Source organism: Chiloscyllium plagiosum, unplaced genomic scaffold (genome assembly GCF_037043375.1).
Source record: "Chiloscyllium plagiosum isolate Xiang-an unplaced genomic scaffold, Cpla_swu_hap1 HiC_scaffold_9, whole genome shotgun sequence".
Taxonomy (NCBI): domain Eukaryota; kingdom Metazoa; phylum Chordata; class Chondrichthyes; order Orectolobiformes; family Hemiscylliidae; genus Chiloscyllium; species Chiloscyllium plagiosum.
Genome location: NW_028270147.1, coordinates 63,597,182 through 63,620,372, shown reverse-complemented (window position 1 = coordinate 63,620,372; position 23,191 = coordinate 63,597,182). Strand labels below are relative to the sequence as shown.

Below are 23,191 nucleotides of genomic sequence, written 5' to 3'. Positions count from 1 at the left end.
TCAAGAAATCTACAGAATAGGTGGTGTAAATGGGTTCAAAGGTCAAATCAAGGGATTGATGAATTTCTTGAAAAGTTGGGCAGGTAGGATTGATCTTTTAAAAATGGTTGCCATTTTAGATTTTAAGGCTTTTTTCTATTTCTAACAATGCTTATATTTACAGTTCTGACATTTTGCCAATTTATTAGTGTTTGTTGCAGACCTTGCTGTATATATTCCTGCGATCCTCTGTTACATTCATCATTGTGAAGGACCAGAGAGGAAGAAGGTAGGCATTGTGGTAAATGTACCTATGCAATAATAAAACTGACAATGTCAGATAAATGAAAGCTAGAGCCATGGACTGGAGACATCAACTCTCAGCCTGTAATGAAGCTTAGAAATGGAAAGTTGTTTCTGAAAGTTGTTCCAAGCATTATTGGTTTGGACCATATGATATCAATTTATTCTCCCTGATATTTCTAATGCCATTTGCTAAGAAATATTGGCTAGTTTAGTTTCTAAAAATTCAACCTGTTTCAACACAATGACTTTACATTTATCTAGCACCTTTTACAAACTCTTGATATCTTTAAGCAGTTAACAGCCAAAGATTTAATTATGTTAGTTGTAGGCAAAGATAGCAAACTATCTAAACAATCAGATCCTACAATCCATAATGAGCTAAGTTACCAATTCTTCTGCTTTTCATGTTCTTTGGATACATGCTAGCTAGGGATTTGGAAGCTTTCCTCGTTTCTTCTTTGAATAATACCAGATAATCACTTCTAGCCACCTGAGCAAGATGCATATTTGCTTTAACATCTCATTGAAAAATGACACAAAATATAGCATTCCCTCAGCACTACAGTACCTAGATTATGTGCTGCAGTCCTAGAGTTGGACTTGAACTTCCAAACCTGTGACTCAAAGGTGAGAGCAATACTTTAATCAAAGCTAAAATACACTTGAAATGCCATAATTTCCCAAGACTACAAAGATATTGGGATGGGCGCAGAACTCAATCAAGATTGCCATCCATAATGCTATCCAGTAATTCTAGTTTTGGAAAGATACGCTTATGAGTGGAAGATGAATATAGAACCAAACTGATTTTCTCTATCACCGACCATCAGTCAAGCAGCCTATCAACAATTGTTTGAAATTGTATTTAATGATTGGTTAGATACTAGAGGTCAGCCAATGACAAGACTTGGAATTACTCCTTGGGTATTTCTGCTTTATGTGAGCAGTATATTTATCCAGAAGGCTATCAAATGAGCTTTTTATATTTTCTTTTAAAAAAGCTTCAGACTTGATCTCAGTTATATTATAGCAAAAGTTTATTGCAACAAGTGAAATAAAGATAAGGCCTTTTAAAACAAAACAATGAAAAAGGATGAATAGGTGATATCAATAATTTGGAAAGTTTAACAGAGGTGCTCAAAATGAGGGACTTTGATAATTTGTAAAGGGAAAAGTTATTTCCAATGGGAGAAGGATCCAATAACCAGATGGCACTGATTTTGACAACAACAAGCTATTCCCCCATCAACTTTCTTGTGGCCTTGTGATTTGGTGAATAACTTTGTTTTCCTTCAATACCTATTTCTGTGCCCCACCTTCCCAAAAATGCTGTCTTCGGGTTTTATTCCTGCTAATCTGAAAGCAACTGTCCAGAATTTAGTGTAGAAGATATGTGAATGAGGCATGCTTTTTTTAATGTCAAGTCATTAGAACATAGAAAAGTATAGCACAGAACAGGCCCTTTGGCCCACGACGTTGTGCCGAGGTTTAATCCTAATGTAAAATATAATAACCTACCACCCCTCAACTTACTGCTATCCACGTGCATGGCCAGCAGTTGCTTAAATGACTCTGCTTCCACCACCACCGCTAGCAACGCATTCCATGCATTCACAACTCTCTGCGTAAAGAACCTACCTCTAGCATCTCATTTATACCTTCCTTCTAATATCTTCAAACTATGACTCCTTGGACCAGTCAATCCTGCCCTGGGGAAAAGTCTCTGGCTATTGACTCTATCAATTCCATTCATCATCTTGTATACCTTGATCAGGTCTCCTCTCTTCCTTCTCTCCAGAGAGAAAAATCCGAGCTTATTCAACCTTTCTTCATAAGGTAAGCCCTCCAGTCCAGACAGCATCCTGGTAAACCTTCTTTGCACCCTATCCAAAGCCTCTGTATCTTTCCTATATTAGGACAACCAGAACCGGACACAATATTCCAAGTGTGGTTTTATTAGGGACTTGTAGAGCTGTAGCAAAACCTCACGGCTCTTAAACCCGATCCCTCAGAATCTTTCCAAAACTTTGCTGACCAGAGACGTAAGATTGACTGGTCTGTAATTGTCAGGGATTTCCCTATTACCCTTCTTGAAAAGAGGAACAACATTTGCCTCCTTCTAATCCTCCGGTACAACTCCCGTGGAGAGTGAAGAGGCAAATATCCTCGCTAGTAGCTGAGCAACCTCCTTTCTCGCTTCCCGGAGCAGCCTAAGATAAATCTGGCCCTGGGTACTTATTAATCTTAATGTTTTCCAAAATTTCCAGTCCATCAAATTTGACAAAGGAAGCTAATTCTATTAATTAACAGCATACTTGTCCTTATAACATATATGATGATGTGTTAGTAACTGCTAATTAACTGTCTTACTCGAAAACAAACAACTAAATTGTGGAGTCCCATCCTTCAGGTTGTGAATTGTCAGAGAAGTAATAAAATCAGATTTGATACGTTTTGCTTTTGCACCTTCCTGTCATTTTTCCCTCTCCCTTTTAATCCAATCTTTCTTTTCTTCGTAAAGAAAATTCCTAAGTTCTTTCTCTTTAATTCTCAATTCTTAAATATCATGAGTTAAGGCAATTGTTTGTTCATTGTTTTCCAAGTTCCCAGATCCTGTTATGTTCAGCTATGCTGTTATTAGCTTGAACTTTCATAACATTGCGGGCAAAATTGTTTTGAGCTGATCTGTTCAGGAGATGGTGGTACTTATCAGATCCACAATGAATTTCCACACTTTAGCAAATTCTAGTCCATAAAAACTCTTCTGATAATTCTTCCTTCAACATTGTCATATGAAGTATACCCACGTCTGCACTCTCAGGTCCACTCCTCTTTCATAACGCATGGAGCACCTTAATAACCAGTGACACCTAACTGTTGTCTCCTCACATTCTGAAATTCTGTCCACAATGATGATTACTTTCTACCTGCCTTCACCTTTTTAAAATGTTTTATCTAAACCTGATTCTTCAACCATGTCTTCAATGTTCCTATGTCCTTTCTCCCCTATTTTTCTGCATGGTGACCACTGCTGTGTTTTTAATATAAATTGAAATATTTTGTTTTGTGAAAGGTGCTACTTGAATGTAAGTTGTTGGGCTTTTTTGTAGCTGACACGGACCTCATACACAATCTTACATTCCTGTCTTCAATTAAATCCTTGGTAACCTTGGTCTGTTACATACTTAGTACCTGAAATTCAATACTGGTTAGATCAAGAGAAATATTGATAATATAATGAATTTCATTGCCTGCTGTAGAAGCAAAGCAGGTCCCAGATTCACAGTCCTAGCCTGAACTGACTTGATTGTATCTGACTCTGTGAAGTGAATCTCTGTCAAGTGTTTGGTCTCTGAATTAGGGAGTGGGGAAATCAGTTTCATTTCCTGATTATTACTTGCCCATGCATATATATGGATATTGAATTTTTCATGTATTTGCAGATACCTTTTGGTTGAAGGCAGGGTAAGATGTGGTGAATCATCTCCCTGTGCGGAAAACATCTACTTGTATGCCATATGTTAGGACACTTATAGAAGCATGCTGCAGGAAATCTTTGTGTCTTCAGGAACAAGCAAGTTGTTTTGGTGCAAACAGGAGGAATTGATGAGGAATAATTTTCATTGATCAGTGGAACTTCCTGTTTTTGATTGAATGGATGATTAATTTAATATGCTTTGACATTTTAGTGAAGGTGACTGAAAGGCTTAGGACATGAGTAGAGAGTTTCAGTTAAATCCTCTGGAACATAGCCGTGGAACAAGTGAAGTCCATGCGATCATGCAGCAGTCGCTTGCTTGCATGACTTGAGGATAATGTTACTTGAAACTGCTCTGAGGTTTTAAATTCTGTCACATTATAGAATCATTGTTAGATTTACTGGTATTTTTGTACACTGAAACAACAAGACCAAATCATTAACATGCTCTAAATACTGTTAAAAGTCAAGGTGAAGGCTTCCTTGATCTATGATGGGTGCTTTAAGATAATGCGTAAAATACATACGCTATGAAACCAGATATGTTTGGCTGGTAAACAATTTTTGAAATAATTTCCCAAGAAGCATACTGGAAAGCTAGTTGTGGAAGGGGGGTGGGTGTGTGGAGATGACAGGGCAATCAACAGCTGAGAGGGAACAGTAAGAACACTTATTCACTGTTTGTTCCATGTAATTATCAGAGTACTTCATATAAAGATAACAGCTGCAATTGCGCATTAACTGCCCCATGTTTCTAGTTTTGCGCAATGAGTAAGTGTTCCTAAATTAGTACCTGCGCTACGTGACTAAAATCACATGGAGTGCGACGCACTATGTCCTATGTCATAGGACAGAAATCCGTAGGAATCAAAATGAAAGGAAACAAACTTTTCTTCATCTCTGCATACTCTCATTGTACCATTTTCTACTGAAGACACCAATCCTTGCTGAACTGGACTATCCCAATCATTCATCCCTTAAAAATCTAAACAGCAATATATTTGACCGAGGAGGGCATCGTGATCAAGCCTGATCCTGTCCTGTCCTGCTACCAACAGTTCTCACTTGCCAAAAATCACAAACTATTTTTATGCAGGTGCTCTAATTGTAAAACCGATGCTGTTGAGGTCTCATATCTGTGCACAGGCCAGAAATGGAACCTGGATCTTTCCAGTGTTTATTCTTCAGGCCAGGATGATCATTTAATCATTGCACAATGTTTTGTAAGGATTAAGTATTGTATTTTTACAAGCCATTTTCTTTACAATCAGCTGCACTCTGATGAAACGTATACCATGTGATGTCATCTGGTGGATGTGGTTTGAAGGCAATGTTTACCTAACCAATTGTATTTGTTGAGCCCAAGAAAGATAACTGTTGTCCAGTTAAGTGTCTCCTTTGCAATACATTTGATTCAGTTGGTAAAGAGACCATGGAATTTGGTACAGCGATGTACAGAGCAAAATGATTCTAGTTTCATGTATAGTCACATATGGAGAATGTGGAAGGATAAAATTCAGTGTTTCTGTAATAAAATTCATGGTTGGCCATTTAGAAGTGAAATTAGGAAGCATTTTTCAACATGAGTGGATATCAGGAAAATGAAAAATCCAAAATATTATAGATTCTGGTTGATTGGAGCTTTCAGAGTTCAAATCAATAGATTTTTGTTAGATCAGCATATTGAGAAGTTTAGTGGGGTGGAAGAAATAAAAGTAAATGGAGCTCAGGTACAGATGTGTCATAATGGAACGGAAGGTTTAAACAGACCTAATGGTCTGAATGGTCTACTTTGATCCATTGGTTCCACTGCTAATTACTTCCAAAGGAACCCTGATGGAGGGTCTGTGTATCTGATGAAATTTGGTGACAATAGGACTGAGTGCAGTTGTGGTACTTCTGGGGTCACTTCATTTGGTCAGGATTATTGTTTTCTCCATGGTCAAACAATCTACTCACAATCATCCTGTAGACTTGCATGGGAAAAATGGGCACTTTATGATGTTATTAGAAGACCCAGTGAGACCAATACAAATGAACAACTAAAAGAACAAAGGAATGGAAAAGAACATTCCTAATGTGTTTCGGAAAGACTGCTTTAGATCTCTGTTTTATTGACCTTTCCATTTGATTAGCCAAAGAACAGAAATCTGATGGTATTCTTATTCCTGATCAGTATCCCACTGACCTCTATTGAAAAAGTAGCTTTCTGGTAAGAATAGATTGACTCAGCTGTGATGGATAAACTGTCAGGTATTTGACTGAGTTACTGTGGGGGTCCAACTCATTCCCAGTCTCAGGATGTGGTTAGCACCTTCAGCAGAGGGAAGAGAAGTTGCTTGGGGGAAATAACTTTGTATTCTGTGAAAGAAATTATTCTGAAAAAGTGTATTGAAGTTACTAACTCTACCTTTACTCTTTGCAGATATCATCTATGCTGTGTGCATTGCTGTACCCTGGACTCATTCTTATCGACCATGGCCATTTTCAATATCCTTATTAGTAATCATGCCCAATGGCTCAGTGTGTGACTGCACTTTGAGGCACTGAGTCATAAAGCATAGCATGATCCTAGGTTCACTGTCTGACCTTTTATTGAATTAACTTTGAAAAGCATTAAATTGCATTCTGGGTATATCGCTCATATCTTATCATAAGAGATGTGACTTTTCTGCAAAATATGCATTAAAAACTATTCCAGCACATTAAAATGATGTATCAGTGAGTCCCATCCAGACTCCACCTTTACCTAAATCCTATACACATAATACATTCTGAAAATTCTGAATGATATTTTTCTTTTGGAAATGTTTTCAAATGTGAAGTATGAAACCTTGTGCTGGTTCTGACAAAACAGTAAAAGAGATAGTGAGAGTATAAATTTGAACACTGATGCTATCTGGGTGAATACTTGTGAACCATCCTTAACATGAAAACACATATAACTCTGTCAGTCTGGGTCTTGCCTTGTGGGGGTTATTGGGCCTATTATTTGACCGCGTCCTATTTGGCTCTGTGGCATTTTGTCTGGCTCTTAATTATAAGCAAATGGAACTTTACCATGCACTGCCTTTCTTCTGCTACCTCCTTGGAAACTGCTTAAAGAAAGGTCTCAAAGGTGAAGGGTGAGTAACTGAAACAATGAATTAAATAGACTCATGGTCCTTGTCATGTCATATGGATCAAGTGAGGTCTATTTTTAAGACTTGAGAATTGTTCTAGCTTGTCCTGCAATGTAAGCAGCTTAAAATAAACATGCAAGCTACATTTTAATTAAGAGGGAAATCTTTGCTAAATACTGAACTTGAAATTCTTCTCTACTTTCAAATATTTCTTCTAGCTAAGCATATATTTTTGTACATAACAGTTGTGATTTTGTGCTGTTGCATTGGAATTGTACAATGCCAATCTGCAAGCACTTCTAATGGTGAGTGTAGTGTTCTGTATGGGACAGAGTCTACAGATCAGGAGATCCCAGTTTCTGCTTGGTTATGTCAGTTAGAACAGTGATGATGATGTCGTGATTTATCTGTGTACCTGGAAAGGAAGGGATGAAAACAAATATCAACCTTCTGTTCTACATTGTTATCCATCAACTCCGATTGCAAGGAGCATGTGTGAACTGTGTGGGGTTAGAATTGGAGTTGCTGACATGAACCCCTAAGTTGAGTTGCCTGCTAAAACTCCAGTCTAAGGATTCAGATGTGTAGAATGTTCAAACACACAAAGTATAGTCGTGTTCTCAGTTTGTAGAAACATATGCTGCTATGAGTCAGTGCACTTCGAGATGGAAAGAAAACAGGAAGTGGACTAATATATTTTGTTGATTAAGGGATAAATATTATCCAGGATATTTAGGCTTCTTTGAGGAGGTAACGAGGAAGTTAGACGAAGGATAGCCAGTGAACATGATCTATTTGGATTTCCAGAAGTCCTTTGACAAGCAGGAAGTTGCTAAATAAGAACCCATGGTGTCAAGAGCAAGGTACTGGTATGGATAGAAAATTGGCTGACTGCAGATGGCAGAGAGTGAGGGATAAAGGGGCCTTTTTCAGGATGGCAGTCAGTGACTAGTGGAGTTCTGCAGGGGTCAGTTTTGGGATCACAACAATTCATGTTATGCATTAATGACCTGGATGAAGGAACTGAGGGCATTGTTGCTACGTTTGTGCATTACACAAAGATAGGTAGAGGGACAGGTAATGCTGAGGAAGTGCATATCTTAGGAAAGATGTATTGGCCTAGGAGTCTGTTCGGTGGAGGTTTACGAGAATGAAAAGCTTAACATGTGAGGAACGTTTGAGGACTCTGGGTTTATACCAAATGGAGTTTAGAAGGATTGGGGGGGGGGGGGGGGGGGGATCTAATTGAAATATACAGAATACTGAATGACCTGGACAGTAGATGTTGGGAAGATGTTTCAATTGGTAGGAGAGACTAGAATCCAAGGGCATAGCCTTTGAGTAAAGGGAAGACCTTTTAGAATTGAGGTAAGGAGAAACGTCTTCAGTCAGAGAGTGGTGAATTTATAGAATTCATTGCCTGTGAAGGCCAGGTCATTGAATATATTTAAAACTGAGATAGATAGCTTCTTGAGTATCAAAGGGATCGAGGTTATGGGAGGAAAACAGGGTTGAGAAACTTATGGTTGAATGGTGGAGCAGACTTGCTGGGTGAAATGGTCTAATTTCTGCTCCTATGTCTTATGGTCTAAAGACTTGGACAGGTTAGGAGAGTGGGCAAAGAAGTGGCAGATGGAATACAGTGTGGGAAAACAACAAATTATGGATTTTTGATAGGAAGAAAAAAGGCTTAGACTATCTTCTAAATGGGGAAAAGCTTTGGAAATCTGAAGGACTTAGGAGTCCTAGTTCAGGATTCTTTGGAGGCGAATATGCAGGTTCATTTGGCAGTTAGGAAGGCAAATGCAATTAATTTCAACAGGGCTTGAATACAAGACCAGGAATGTACTGCTGAGGCTATACAAGGCTCAGGTCAGACCATATTTGAAATATTATGAGCACTTTGGGGCCTGTATCTAAGGAAAGGTGTGCTGGCATTGGAAGGGGTTCAGAGGAGATTTACAAGAATAATCCCATGGTTGAAGAGCTTATCCAATGAGAAATGGTTGAGGACTCTGGGTCTGTACACATTGGAGCTTAGAAAGATATGGGGATGATCTCGTTGAAACTTACAAAATACTGGCCTGGATAGAGAGGAGGTGGAGAAGACGTTTCCACTAGTAGGTGAGACTAGGACCTGAGGGCACAGCTTCAGAGTGAAAGGACAATCCTATAGAATTGAGATGAGAAGGAATTTCCTCAGTCAGCGGGAGGTTAATCTGTGGAACTCATGGCTGCAGAAGCCTGTGAAGGCCAAATCATTGAGCATACTTAAGACGAGGTAGATAGGCTGTTAATTAGTAAGGGGCTCGGAGGTTATGGGGTAAAGGCAGGAGAATGGGGTTGCAAAACATTTCAACTATGGAACAGACCTAATGGGCAAATTGGACTAATTCTGTTCCTGTGTCTTATGGGCACATCCCTGCTCTTCAGAAGCATCTGGTCAAGTGGATGGGGCTTCAATATAACATTTCACCCAAATGACAGTGCCAGATTCAACTCAGCATATTCTCAGTATCTAACTGGAGTTAGTGTCATGGTAGTGTTCTTATCTCTGAGCCAGGAGCCTAGGTTCAACTCCCACCTGTTACACAGGCGTGTAATAACATCATTGCACAGGTTGATTTGAAAAATTGTACATTACTGGAATGTCAAACTAAATTCGATACATAAGTGCATGAATAGTTTTGACTTAAAACCTTTTAATTCAAATGAGAATGCTACCAATCAGTTAAGGACTATGGAAACGTGTCTGCACCAGCTGTAAGGTAATTTACTTGCCACTGCATCTAACATGCTATGTTGCATGTGGAGCACCTGCTGACTGGTACTTTTGTTTTTAGACATCTTTTGAATTGACATAAAATGGTATTCATTCACTAAAACTTGTACGTATGCAACCATTTATTGTAGGGATAGCAATGTTATTGGCAACCTATTGTGAACAACCATTATTTTGACTTACCATGGAGTGTTGCTTTCAGTCCATAATTGTCATGGGGATGGGGAGAGACCCAGATGAAGACATAACTCTACAGATCTTATTCTGTGGAATCCATGCTGTACTCTTGGAACCAAGAACAATTTTAACTGATTATGTCTTTTTCTGGTCCAGTTATGTAGCTTTCTTTTAAAGATGTGCATGTGGAAGCTTTTAGATTTCTAAGCTTATTCTTGAGCATGGCTGATATTTATTGTCTACCCCTAACTGCCTTGAGAAGATTCTGCTGATCCACCTTCTTGAACTGCTGCAGACCATGTGCTGTCCCAATAACAGTGAAGAAACGGCAATATTTTGAAGATTTAGAGAGAAGTTTGTAGATGGCTGTGTCCCATGTGCCTACTGGAATGTCCTAGATGGTAGAAGTCATGGGTATGGAACATGCCTTCAAAGGAGGCAAGGCAAGTTCCTGCATTGTAGTTGCACAAACGCTGAAGTCATTTTCCACAGAAAATGGAAAGTTTTGGAATTTGAGTTAATGAAGGCAATCTGACTCCGCTTATCGCCTCATGACTCAAATGGGAAAATTGCCTTCAGTTTGATATGGAATCACAGACTGAGTGAAGCTAGTTATTAGTCCCTGCTAAATTAATTCTAATTATGGAAACAATGGAGATACTTTTGATTTTATTTAAGGTGATGACAAAGGAGGGACAAGTACCCAGAGCTCTTCTGTATCATCGCTACCAAATTTCCACTGCTACAAAGTCGATTGCTGAGTAATCCACTGACTTTCAGAACTGCTATCTGGTTGAAGATTCTGGCGTTGTGAGATTTCCCTGCACAGCAAGTGTGAGAAATATGGTGCTATGTAATGCTCTCTGCAATGGTTTTTCTTTTTGCTATGGATGTTAAAGCTAAAGGCAAAAAGTGAATTTTACTTTTTAAGATAACCAATCTCTCCTGTTCTGTTACAGGTTGATACGGTTGATCAAAATTGCCATAGTTGTGCTGATTTCATTTGCCTTTTGCTGGCTACCCTTCCTCACCAGTCTCCAGCAGTCCCTGCAGGTGCTTCAAAGGCTTTTTCCAATTGACAGAGGCTTGTTTGAGGTATGCTAATAATGAACTTCAGGTGATAAAGCTACCTAAATTTATTTACTCAGAAATATTTGGAAACAGTGATCACAACTCCTTATGTTTTAAGATAACTATGAATAAGGATAAGTCAGGTACTAAATTGTGGGAGGGAAACTGTCATCGGCAAGTCCACATTTGACATGTGGCAGTTGTTTCATGACTTGCTGATCAGAGTTCAGGATCAGCATGTTCCAGTAAGGAACAAGGACAAGGATGGCAAGGTAAGGGACTCTTGGATAACAAGGGCAGTTGTGAATTTAGTCAAAAAGGAAAAAAGAAGCATATGTAAGGTTTAGGAAGTTAAAATTGGACAAGGCCCATGAGGAATATAAAGAAACCAGGAAAGAACTCTCTCAAGAGATTCGGAGAGCAAGAAGGGGCCATGAAATGACCTTGGCAAACAAGGTTAAAGAGAATCCCAAGGCATTCTATACATATTTAAAAAATAAGAGGATGACTGGGGAGGACCACTCAAGGATAAAGGAAGGAACTGTGCTTGGAGGCAGAGGTTGTAGGTGAGATCCTAAATGAATACTTTGCATTGGTATTCACCCAGGAGAAGGACATAGTGGATAGTGAGATTTGCGCTGAAAATGTGTTGCTGGAAAAGCGCAGCAGGTCAGGCAGCATCCAAGGAACAGGAGAATAAGCCCTTCTTATGCCCGAAACGTCGATTCTCCTGTTCCTTGGATGCTGCCTGACCTGCTGCGCTTTTCCAGCAACACATTTTCAGCTCTGATCTCCAGCATCTGCAGTCCTCACTTTCTCCCCATAGTGAGATTTGTGTGGAGTATGCTAATATGAGATCAAGAAAGAAGTGGTGTTGGATCTCTTGAAGGGCATTAAGGTGGATAAGTCTCCAGAGCCCGATGGTATCTACCCCAGGTTATTGAGAGAGGTAAGAGAGGAGATTGCTGAGGCCTTGACCAAGATCTTTGTATCATCATTAGCCACTGGAGAGGTCCTAGAGGACTGGTGAGTAGCTATTGCTGTTCCTCTGTTCGAGAAAGGAAATAGGGATAATCCAGGAAACTAGTAGAAAGTGAGGACTGCTGTTGCTGGAGATCAGAGTCGAGAGTGTGGTGCTGGAAAAGCACAGCAGATCTGGCAGCATCCGAGGAGCAGGTGAATCTATGTTTCCGGCATAAGCCCTTCATCAGGAATGAGCATTCCTGATTAGTCTCACATCGGTAGCTGGGAAGCTATTGGAGAGAATTCTTGGGAATAGGATTGTGCAGGGCAGGTCATGTCTTACTAATTTGATTGAATTTTTTGAGAAGTTGACAAAGGTGACTGTTAAGGGTAGAGCACTGGCTGTTGTCTACATGGATTTTAGTAAAGCTTTTGACAAGATCCTTCATGGTAGGCTCATCCAGAAGATTAAGATGCTTGGGATTCATGGTGACTTAGCTGTGTGGATTCAGAATTGGCTTGTCCATAGAAGGCAGAGGGTGGTGGTGGAAGGGTGCTTTTCAGGCTGGAGGTCCATAATAGTGGTGTTCTGTAGGGATCCGTTCTGGGACCTCTGCTGTTAGTTATATATAAATGACTTGGACAAAATGTAGATGGGTGGGTTAGTAAGTTTGCAGATGATCAGTGGAATTGTGGATGGTGTAGAAGGTTGTCAGAGGTGACAACGGGAGATAGATCAGTTGCAAATATGGGCAGAGAAATGGCAGTTTAATCCGGGTAACTGCGAGGTGCTGTGCTTTGGGAGATTAAATGTTAAGGGAAAGTGTATAGTTAATGGCAGGACCCTGAATAGCATTGATTTACAGAGGGATCTTGGGATCCATAGCTCCCTGAAATTAGCCACTCAAGTGGATAGAGTGGTAAAGAAGGCATTTAGCATGCTTGCCTTTAATGCTCAGAGAATTGAGTATAAGATTATTGCTTAATAAGACTTTGATTAGGCCGACTTAGAGTACTGCATTCAGTTCTGGTTGCCACATTACAGGAAGGATGTGGAGGCTTTGGAAAGGGTGCAGATGAGCTTTACAAGGATGTTGCCTCAATTAGAGGGTATGAACTATAAGTATCGGCTAGAAAAACTGCTTGTTTCTCTGGAACAGTTTAGGCTGACACAAGACCTGATAGAAGACTATAAAATTATGAGATTCATCGATAGGGTTGACGGTCGGAATCTTTTTTCCAGAGTTGAAATGCCTAATACAAGGGTGCATGCATTTAAGGTGAGAGTGGGGAAGTTCAAAGGAGTTGTGAGGTGCAAGTTCTTTTTACACAGAGTGATAGGAAGTCTGGAATTTGCTGCCAGGGGCGGTGGTGGAGGCAGATATGATAGGGCCGATTAAGGAATTTTTAGGTAAGCACATGAATATGCGAGAAATGGAGGGCGGGCAGAAGGCATTAGTTTAATTTGGCACAACACCGTGGGCTGAAGGGCCTGTTCCTGTGCTGTACTGTTCTATGTTCTATTTTCTTTTAAAAATTGGGTTGTAGCTTTGAAATATACTTGACTTCTTCCACATTGCCAGTGTTTGTGTTGTGGGCAGATACTTTAGCATGAATTTGGCTGAATTACTAAAACTTTGGGCAAAAGATATTTTAAGAATTGGGCCAAAGTTGGGAATCCGGTTGTACAACCACATTTAAACGACAGAACTCTGTGTCCTCACCTGACATTTCACTGATAATATTAGCTCAGCATCAGTTTAAGAGTCTGCAGGGGATGACTTATTTGGAAGTGGGTGAGGATTAACTTGAGAAATTGTTAGCGTAAGCACTCTACAACTGACGTGTGACGTGTTGACCATCTCCAATTGCTGTTGAAAAAAAAACGCTGGTAAGTGTAAATTACATGGTGAGCTATAAAATTGATAGCTTGTTCAGTTTGTTTGTAGAATGTGTCAAGTGTTAACCTTCTAACCTTTCTCTGTGTCCTCATCAAATTCAGGGCAGATATTCTATACATGTCATGTACAAGAGAAATGATTCTGTTGTAGTGGGGTGTGGTGGATTTGCCTGTGAAGTTATGTCCTCTCTAGTTGTGACATTGACAACTGTCTCTGCTGTTTCTATTTCCTGTTCTGAACAGAGGTATCAAATATTGCATTCTTGATACTGATATCACAGCTATCCACAGATAGCCCATTTATAGAATCAATCTACCCCAAACATAACCCTTGAAAGTGGTGGGGCAAATACATTATAAACACCAGTCTTGCTGCCACTGACACGGTTGTGCGTATTAAAGACTCACATCAGACTCTGTCTTTAGTGTTTGATTCACTGTAAACAGCCGCTTTGCTGAAATCAAAGTACTGGCAGTTTTAAAAATACTATGACTCATGGCCTAAGTGATTGCAACTCACTTGTTCTGGTCCAAACAGGTAACTTCAGTTTTCAGCACCATTTGCCTGTTCAATTCTGCTACAACAGGAGAAATTATTGGAGCAGGAAACAAGGTTTCAAATTTTTCTGAAGCATCGAAGTAAAAGGGAGCTATTTTTCTCTTGCAAATTTGTTTTAAAATTGTATTTAGATGATGTATTTTATGTGCTTGAACAAAGCCGAAACCCTTACCACACTACCAGTACAGGACAGATTGGAAATACTTCCATCAGTTGGTGAGCTCCATAAATTTGTGCCATCTTTCCTACTTCTCTTATCTGTTTAAAAATTGTTTGTAGAACAATTCACTTTTATTCTTTGGATGTTGGCATCACTGGAAAGGCCTACATCCAAAGAATGCTGAGGAAAAGAAAATATTGATTTAGGGAGAATTTGAATTTAATCCCTGTGCAAGATAGTTTTTTTCTTTTAAAAAGAATGTCCAGTACATAACACTTAATCATTGTTCACTTTAAAAGCATGTCACGTGAAATAATTTTCAAGGTTCTATTCGTTTTGAAATGGTTTATAAATGTAACCCCGCTGTTTAAGAAAGGAAAGAAAAAAACTGGGAATTGTTAACCTGTTAGCTTGATATCAATAGGGAAAATATTAATATCGATTATAAAGGATGTAATCATTGAATATTTAGAAAATTATCTGATTGAACAGAATCAGCATGAATTTGTGAAGAGGAAAGTATGTTTTACAAACCTAAGTTGTTTTATTGAGGATATACTGACAGTAGATGTGAGAGATCCAGTGGATGAGGTGTATTTGAATTTTCAGAAGGCTTTTGATAAAGTTCTACAAGAAGTCAGCATGGAAAGTTAAAGCACATGTAATTGCGAGTAACACAATAGCCTTGATTAATAATTGATTTACAGGCTGAAAGCACCGTGTCTGAATAAATTGGCCATTCTTAGGTTGGCAGGCTTTGAACAGTGAGGTACCACAGGGTCAGTGGCTAGGCCCCAGTTGCTCACAATACCTATCAATAGTTGGATGTGGCAGGCCAATTGTAATATTTCCATTGCAAAACTTTTGGGAATCTTAAGTAATGAGGAGAATGAAAAGAGGCTTCACGTGGATTTAAACAGGCTGCATGAGTGGATCACAATGTGGCAAATTGAATACAATGGGGACAACTGTCAGGTTGTTAACTTGTGTAGGTGGAGAGTGTTTCTTAAGTGAGAGATTGTAAAAGTGTTAATGTCTAAAGGGACTCTGGTGTCCTTGTTCATAAGTCACTGAAAGTTAACAACTAGGAGACCATGTTGCGGCTGTACAGGACATTGGAATATTGCGTGCAATTCTGGTCTCCTTTCTATCAGAAAGATGTTGTGAAACTTGAAAGGGTTCAGAAAAGATTTACAAGGACGTTGAAGGGAGAGGTTGAATAGGCTAGGGCTATTTTCCCTGGAGTGACCTTATAGAGGTTTATAAAATCATGAGGGGCATGGATAGGATAAATAGACAAAGTATTTTCCTTGGGGTGGGGGAGTCCAGAACTAGAGGCCACAGATTTAGGGTGAGAGAGGAAAGATATAGAAGAGACCGAAGAGGCAACTTTTTCACTTAGGGGGTGGTATGTGTATGGAATGACTTGTTGAGAAAGTGGTGGAGGCTAGTACAATTGCAACATTTAAAAGGCATCTGGATGGGTATATGGATAGGAAGGGTTTGGAGGGATATCGGCCAGGTGCTGGCAGGTGGGACTAGATTGTTTTGGGATATCTAGTCGGCACGCATGAGTTGGACTGAAGGGTCTGGATCTGTACTGTACATCTCTATGACTCTAAGTCACGTGGGTGTGTTAGTCTTTATTGCAATAAGATTTGAGGGCAGAAGCAAAGCAGTCTTGCTTTAGTTATACAGAACACTGGTGAGACTGCAGGCACAATCTGTTTCTATTTTAATGATGTTTTGTTTTCACCTGAATTTCTGCATTGAAACCTCCAGGAGTGTTGTTTACAAGCTTTGCTTCCCTTTGTCCTCACCATGTTAAAATAAAAATGCACTACACATGAAACTCATTTTCTAATATGTTCTTTTCTCCTTTAAAACTGAAGCTTGATTTCATCTGATCAATGCCATTTGATTTATCATGTTTCCTTTCTTATCCTTCAGTCCTTGTACTTCCAATATACACTGGGTGACTCTATCCTTGTTTATGATCTATTTTGAGATTTCAGTTACGATAGTAAAGTGGATATATTTTCTGTGAATGGCCACTAGTCTGTGCTATTGCATAATTTATTTGTAACCTTGGACAGAAAATTAAGATGTTAACTTTTTTTTATTTGCATAGCTCCCTACTCGTGCTGTTGCCAAACAGTAGCAAGTAAAGTAATGTTTTTTATTGCCTTGGTGTTTCAGTAGTTGAGGATTAGAGTTGTTTTCTTGAGCCTGAATTCCATTTTCAATGTTTTCAGCTTTCACTGACCTCTGTAGTTCAATGTTATTGTGCATTTGCCTGCAATGAGTCAGAACACCCTCTGAGAAGCAGGGAAAACTGCAGTGCACCTTAGCCCCCGACCTGATGAAGACTCATCCCAACCCATTGCATTATTTCAGTGATTGGGTAATGTGTGGAGACAGGAAAACACAGATGTAGAAATAAAAATTAGAGTTGGCTGAATTCAAACTTTCCTGGTCCAGCTATGTTATTCAGTAACATAGAAAGAAAATAATAGTGAGCAATTTATGGAAAGGTTGTCAGAATTAAAATCATTTGCATTAAAGAAAAATAGGAAGGGACATGATCCTGACATCTGTTGAGCCATGGGTTTATAAGTTGTATTATGTAATATTGATGTCTTGTTTTGACTTGCAGATGTTTAGTTACTCTCTCTTTATACAGTGGTGAGGTCACATTACATCTTTATGACAGCAATGTACCAAGATGAACATATTTAGACATTAATGGAAGAATAAGTCATAGAGATGTACAGCACAGAAACTCAGTCCAACACGGCCATGCTGCCCAGATATCCCAACTCAATCTAGTGCCACTTGCCAGCAGCCGGCCCATATCCCTCCAAATCCTTCCTATTCACATACCCATCCAGATGCCTTTTAAGTGTTGCAATTGTCTAACCTCCACCACTTCCTCTGGCTGCCCATTCCACACACGCACCACCCTCTGCGTGAAAAAGTTGCCCCTTAGGTCTCTTTTATATCTTTCCCCTCTCACCCTAAACCCAGGCCCTCTAATTCTCCCTCACCCCAGGGAAAAGGCTTTGTCTATTTAGCCTATCCATGCCCCTCATGATTTTATAAACTTCAATAAGGTCACCCTTCAGCCTCGACGCTCCAGGGGAAAGAGCCCCAGCCTATTCAACCTCTTCCTATAGCTTAAATCCTCCAATCGTGGCAGCATTCTTCTAAATCTTTTCTGAACCCTTTCACGTTTCACAACATCCTTCCAATAGGAAGGAGATGGTACAAAAAGATGCCTTTAGGCCCATCGAGTATACTAGCTTTCTGGACCGCAATCCAGTCAATTTTGTTTTCATATGTGATCCTGGCCATTCTGCAAATTTGTTTTCCTTGATTGCCAATTCAGTTTCCTTTTGAAATTACCATCCTCTTGGCAAAACATATCTGGTCATCACTCAGTGTTGGGGTGAAATAACCTCTTCCTCACAACCCTACTGTATCTCTGATCCAAAATTTTGCAATCTGTTTCCCACAAACATTTTGTTATTAGTAAGCTTGGATCTTTATTTAGGTTCTGCAGCAGAATCACCAGGTATTAGTATATATTTGAAAAAAAAACAGGAAATAACTGAAACATTAATTGAAATAAGATAATGCCATATAGCCTACCAAGCCTTAGGAGAAGAACATGCTGAAGTCTCTGAGAAAAGACCCCAAACTACCAGTGTGAAAATGCAATCATGTTAGCTAGCCCTGCCTGATTAGTTTTATACATGGAAACTAATCACAGTAGTTTATGAACTATTGTATTTAATGTTTTGTTAATTCCATGATCTACATAACTTGTTATAATTCACAATTCTCCTCTTAACCAGAATGTATCCAACTTCTTTAAAGAAGTTATTCTGCTTTTGCTGGATATCTGCTCTGGATGCTCTCAGTTCTATTAGCAAGAAAACAAAATACCTAATTTTTTTTTGCAGAACACTTGTTTCTCCAGTGAATCACTGAGAGATTAAAATAATTATATTGTTTACCTTTGGTTTTTATTCATCATGTAGAATAGATTCAGCAAAAAAACTGATTAAGCTGAATAAATTAATTCTGCCACACAGGATCCACGTAAATATCTGGTTTGGAACAGAATGTCATATCACAATGATTTGTGTCCTGCTGACAACAGTAATGGGAAAAGACTATTGTCTGCGGATAACATCAGAATGGATGAATGTTCCAGAAATTTTATGCTGTAAATTGTTAAATGGGAGAAATGCAAACCAGAGAATAGAAATTTGATAGATTACACATATTGTGTGGAAGGAGTGTGCTTGATGAATTTGATGGCCTTTTTTCATTCCCTGCTTTCTGATCTCATTTGTCTGACAATGAGAACAATTCTACTTCTTGTACTTGTTTCAATTTCCAAGCATTTCATGTCCCAAAATTGGCTTTGTTACACTTGTGCAAAGCGTCTCTGCATCTTTGAGAAGACCTTGTCTTGTTATTCATATTTCAAATGTGTATTTGCTGGTCAACGTCCACCGCATGTTATCATGTGCGTGGTTCATTGTTAGTATGAGTTAACATGATACTGGACAGAGAAGCAAGGAAGTAAATGGCTGCCATGTAGGCTCTGGTGCAATGAAGCTGTTGAACGAGTAATCTAAAAATTGGAATTGCAAATGTTTTCAACTGTTAACATTTCCCAAGACCAGTGGTATTCAGTGAAACAATTTGCATGTTATCTCTCATTATTTACATGTGTTTTCAAAATAGGATAAAGTCGGAAATGTGTGGTGCAGCTTATCAGTGTTTTTGAAGGTGAAGAAGGTTTTAGCTCCTGCAACCCAGGTTTGGCTCAGGTAATGCTTTGGCCTTGTCAATATTTCATAGTTTGCCTTTCATCACCAATACCCCCCATTGATGATGTGTTTTGTTTTAAGGAATTGTGATTAACAAACAAATACATTCTGAAATTTTAAATTAATAGGTCTCAATTTTCTCCCTACTTTTACTAAAGATAGTAACTTGTATTGGGAAGTGGTTCAGTAGTGGTTCAGCTATTCTCAAATATCATGCTCAAATAGCCATTTCGAAAAGGCTGGAATGTTTATACCATCTTCAACCAGATGATGCATGTCCCTTCATTCTGAAGGCCCCAGCATCACAGATACCAATCTTTGGCCATTTTAATTCATTACCAGTGATATAAAGAAATAGCTGGGTAGACTGCATGCAACAAAAACTGGGAGCCTTGAGAACATCCTGGATGTAATGCTGAAGACTCGTGCTACTGCCAAGCTGTTCTAGTACACTAACTACTTGCATCTACCTAACAAAGTGGAAAATTGCCAGCTATGTCCTGTCCACCAAAACTGGACCAAGTCTTAACTCACCAATTAATATTCCATCAATCATCTTTCAGCCATCAGTAAATTGATCAAAGTGTCATAATTGAGTCATTGACATCTACGGCACAGAAAAAGATCCTTCAGCCTATCAGGTTTGCACTGGTTAAAAACATGCCCAACTATTCTAGCCCCATTTCCCAGCACTTGTCCCATATCTTTGAATGCCTTGGCATCATTACTGCACATGTAAATACTACATAAATGTTATGAAGGTTTCTGCCTCTACTACCCAGGCAAGCAGTAAGTTCCAGATTCCCACCACCTTCTGGATGCAAACATTTTCCTGATATTCCCTTTAAACCTGCTTGTTAATTTACATCTGTACCTCTGGTAATTGATCCTGCCAAGGTCTTGTCTACCTAATCTCTGACTTCCACCAGTTTGTACACCTCAAAAATGTACCCGTTCAGTCACCTGTGCTCCAAGGAAAACAAACCCAGTCTGCCCAATCTCCCTTCTGTTGTGGATTCAACTATAGGTGAGGCTATTTTGGATCTGGTTATGTGTAATGATCTCAGTAAAAGATTCTTTTGGAAACTGACTATAAGATGGTAGAATCTAGTATTCAGTAGGAGAGTGATAAACTTGAGTCGGAAATAACCTGAGTAATTACAAAGGAATGAGGGGAGAGTTGGTTCGAGTGGACTGGGAAAGGGGTTTAGCAGAAAAAATAGTTGTTGAACAATGCCAAACAGTAGTTCATGGTTCACAACAAAGATATACCCCAGTGAGGAAGGGGATTCTCAGAACGGGATAAAATGACCAAGGTTAACCACGGAAATTAAGGATAGTATCAAATTGTAAAAATGTATAATAGTGGTAAGCTCGTGGATTGGAAAGTTTTAAAATTCTATAAAAGGTGACAAAATAAATAAGAAAGGTGGAAAAAATAAACATTGAGGCTAAACTATCAATAATATAAAATAAATCGTATGAAGAGCTTCTTTTAAATATATAAAAAGAAAGAGGTAGTGCTATCGAATGGCATTTACTCACTAGTAACCTGCTCAGTTTGGTTTTGCTAGGACCTCTTGCTCCAGACATTATTACATCTTGGTCCCAACATAAATACGAGCTGAATTCCAGAGGTACATTGAGAGTGATTGCATTGATATTCAGGCAGCACCAGCAGTCAGTGTGACACCAAGGAGGTTGGTAAAATTAAAACCAGTGAGAATGAGGGGAAAGGTCTTTGTTGGCAGTAGTCAGGCCTAGCAGAAATTAAGTTGGTTGTGGGAGTCCAGTCATCTCAACCCTAGGATATCACTGCAAGATTTGGTCCTGTTTAGTCACAATCAAACTGGTGTCCTCCTTCAACTCAAATCCTAGGTATACGTATCTGCTTCCTCGATTACATTTCCTGTTTGGTCAGATGTCTGTGCCCAGGTGCAACAAGCCCAGGAGAACATTCAGGTTCGGGCTGATGATTAGCAACAAACTAGAGGGCATAGGTTTAGGGTGAGAGGGGAAAGACTTTAAAGGGACCTAAGGGGTGACTTTTTCATGCAGAAGGTAGTGTGTCTATGGAATGAGCTACCAGAGGAAGTGGTGAAGGCTGGTACGATTACAACATTTAAAAGGCATCTGGATGGGTATACGAATAGGAAGGGTTTAGAGGAATATGGGCCAAGTGCTGGCAAATGGGAATAGATTAATTTAGGATATCTGGTTGACATGGGCGAGTTGGACCGAAGGGTCTGTTTAGGTACTGTACCCACAAATGCCAAGCAACAACAACCACTAACCAGAGAAAATCTAATCACCTCACCGTGATATTCAGTGACATTACCATTGCTGAATCTTCCACCATAAACATCCTAGGGGTTACAATTTAGCCAAAACTTAACTGGGTAAATACCATTACAAGAGCAGATCAGAAAGTATGTTCAATACTAGGAAACTCATTTCCTGATGCCCTACTCCTATCCCCCATTTACTAGGCACAAGTTAGGAGTGTGTTGGAATACTTGATTCTCTGCATGAGTGTTGCTTCAACAACATATGAAGCATACCATCCTCCAGGACAAAGCCTATTTAATTGAAACCCTATTCACCACTTTAAGCATCAATCCCCTCCACAACAACAGCAACAGTATATCCAGTCACTAGATGGACAGCAGTAACTCACCAAGGCTTCTTCAACAGCACCTCCAAAACTCATACACTCCTGGAAAGAACAAGGATCCAGCATCTGCACATTTCTGTCCAAGTTCACCCCATCCTGACATGGATCTATATTTTCATTCCCTCTCGGTTGGTGGGTCAGAATTCTGGAACTCTTAAGTAGCGATTTTTGAAAAGGTTTGTAGCTCAGATTGAGGTGCTAGATTAGATGTAAGTTGCTCGCTGAGCTGGAAGGTTTGTTTTCAAGTGTATTGTCGTCATACCAGGTAATATCAGTAAGCTTCCAGTGAAGCACTGGTGGTATGCCCCGCTTTCTATTTGTGTTTAGGTTTCTTTGGGTGGGTGATATCATTTCTGGTTCTTTTTCTCAGAGAATGATAGATGGGGTCCAAATCGATGTGTTTAGAGTCATAGAGATGTGTAGCATGGAAACAGACCCTTTGGTCCAACCTGTCCATGCCAACCAGATATCCCAACCCAATCTAGTCCCACCTGCCAGCACCCGGCCCATATCCCTCCAAACCCTTCCTACTCATATACCCATCCAAATGTCTCTTAAATGTTGCAATTGTACCAGCCTCCACCACATTCTCTGGCAGCTCATTCCATACACGTACCACCCTCTGTGTGAAAACGTTGCCCCTTAGGTCTCTTTTATATCTTTCCCCTCTCACCCTAAACCTATGCCCTCTAGTTCTGGACTCCCCGATCCCAGGGAAAAGACTTTGTCTATTTATCCTATCCATGAACCTCATAATTTTGTAAACCTCTATAAGGTCACCCCTCAGCCTCAGATGCTCCAGAGAAAACAGCCCCAGCCTGTTCAGCCTCTCCCTATAGCTCAGATCCTCCAACCCTGGCAACATCCTTGTAAATCTTTTCTGAACCCTTTCAAGTTTCACAGCATTTTTCTGATAGGAAGGAGACCAGAATTGCACACAATATTCCAACAGTGGCCTAACCAATGTCCTGTACAGCGCAACATGACCTCCCAACTCCTGTACTCAATACTCTGACCAATAAAGGAAAGCATACCAAATGCCTTCTTCACTATCCTATCTACCTGTGACTCCACTTTCAAGGAGCTATGAACCTGCACTCCAAGGTCTCTTTGTTCAGCAACACTCCCTAGCACCTTACCATTAAATGTATAAGTCCTGCTAAGATTTGCTTTCCC

General features: G+C 39.6%; 1 protein-coding gene across 2 annotated transcripts in view; it reads left to right on the top strand.

The window, feature by feature from the left end:
• alg6 (ALG6 alpha-1,3-glucosyltransferase) overlaps window positions 1–23,191 on the top strand; it is a 58,325-nt gene that overhangs the window by 9,262 nt on the left and 25,872 nt on the right. For both annotated transcript variants that reach the window (XM_087990694.1, XM_087990693.1), the window contains exons 5-9: window positions 189–268; window positions 6,189–6,257; window positions 6,707–6,888; window positions 10,804–10,939; window positions 19,256–19,341. In XM_087990694.1, coding sequence (XP_087846820.1) covers window positions 189–268; window positions 6,189–6,257; window positions 6,707–6,888; window positions 10,804–10,939; window positions 19,256–19,341 — 553 coding nt within the window. The remainder of the gene's footprint in view (window positions 1–188; window positions 269–6,188; window positions 6,258–6,706; window positions 6,889–10,803; window positions 10,940–19,255; window positions 19,342–23,191) is intronic.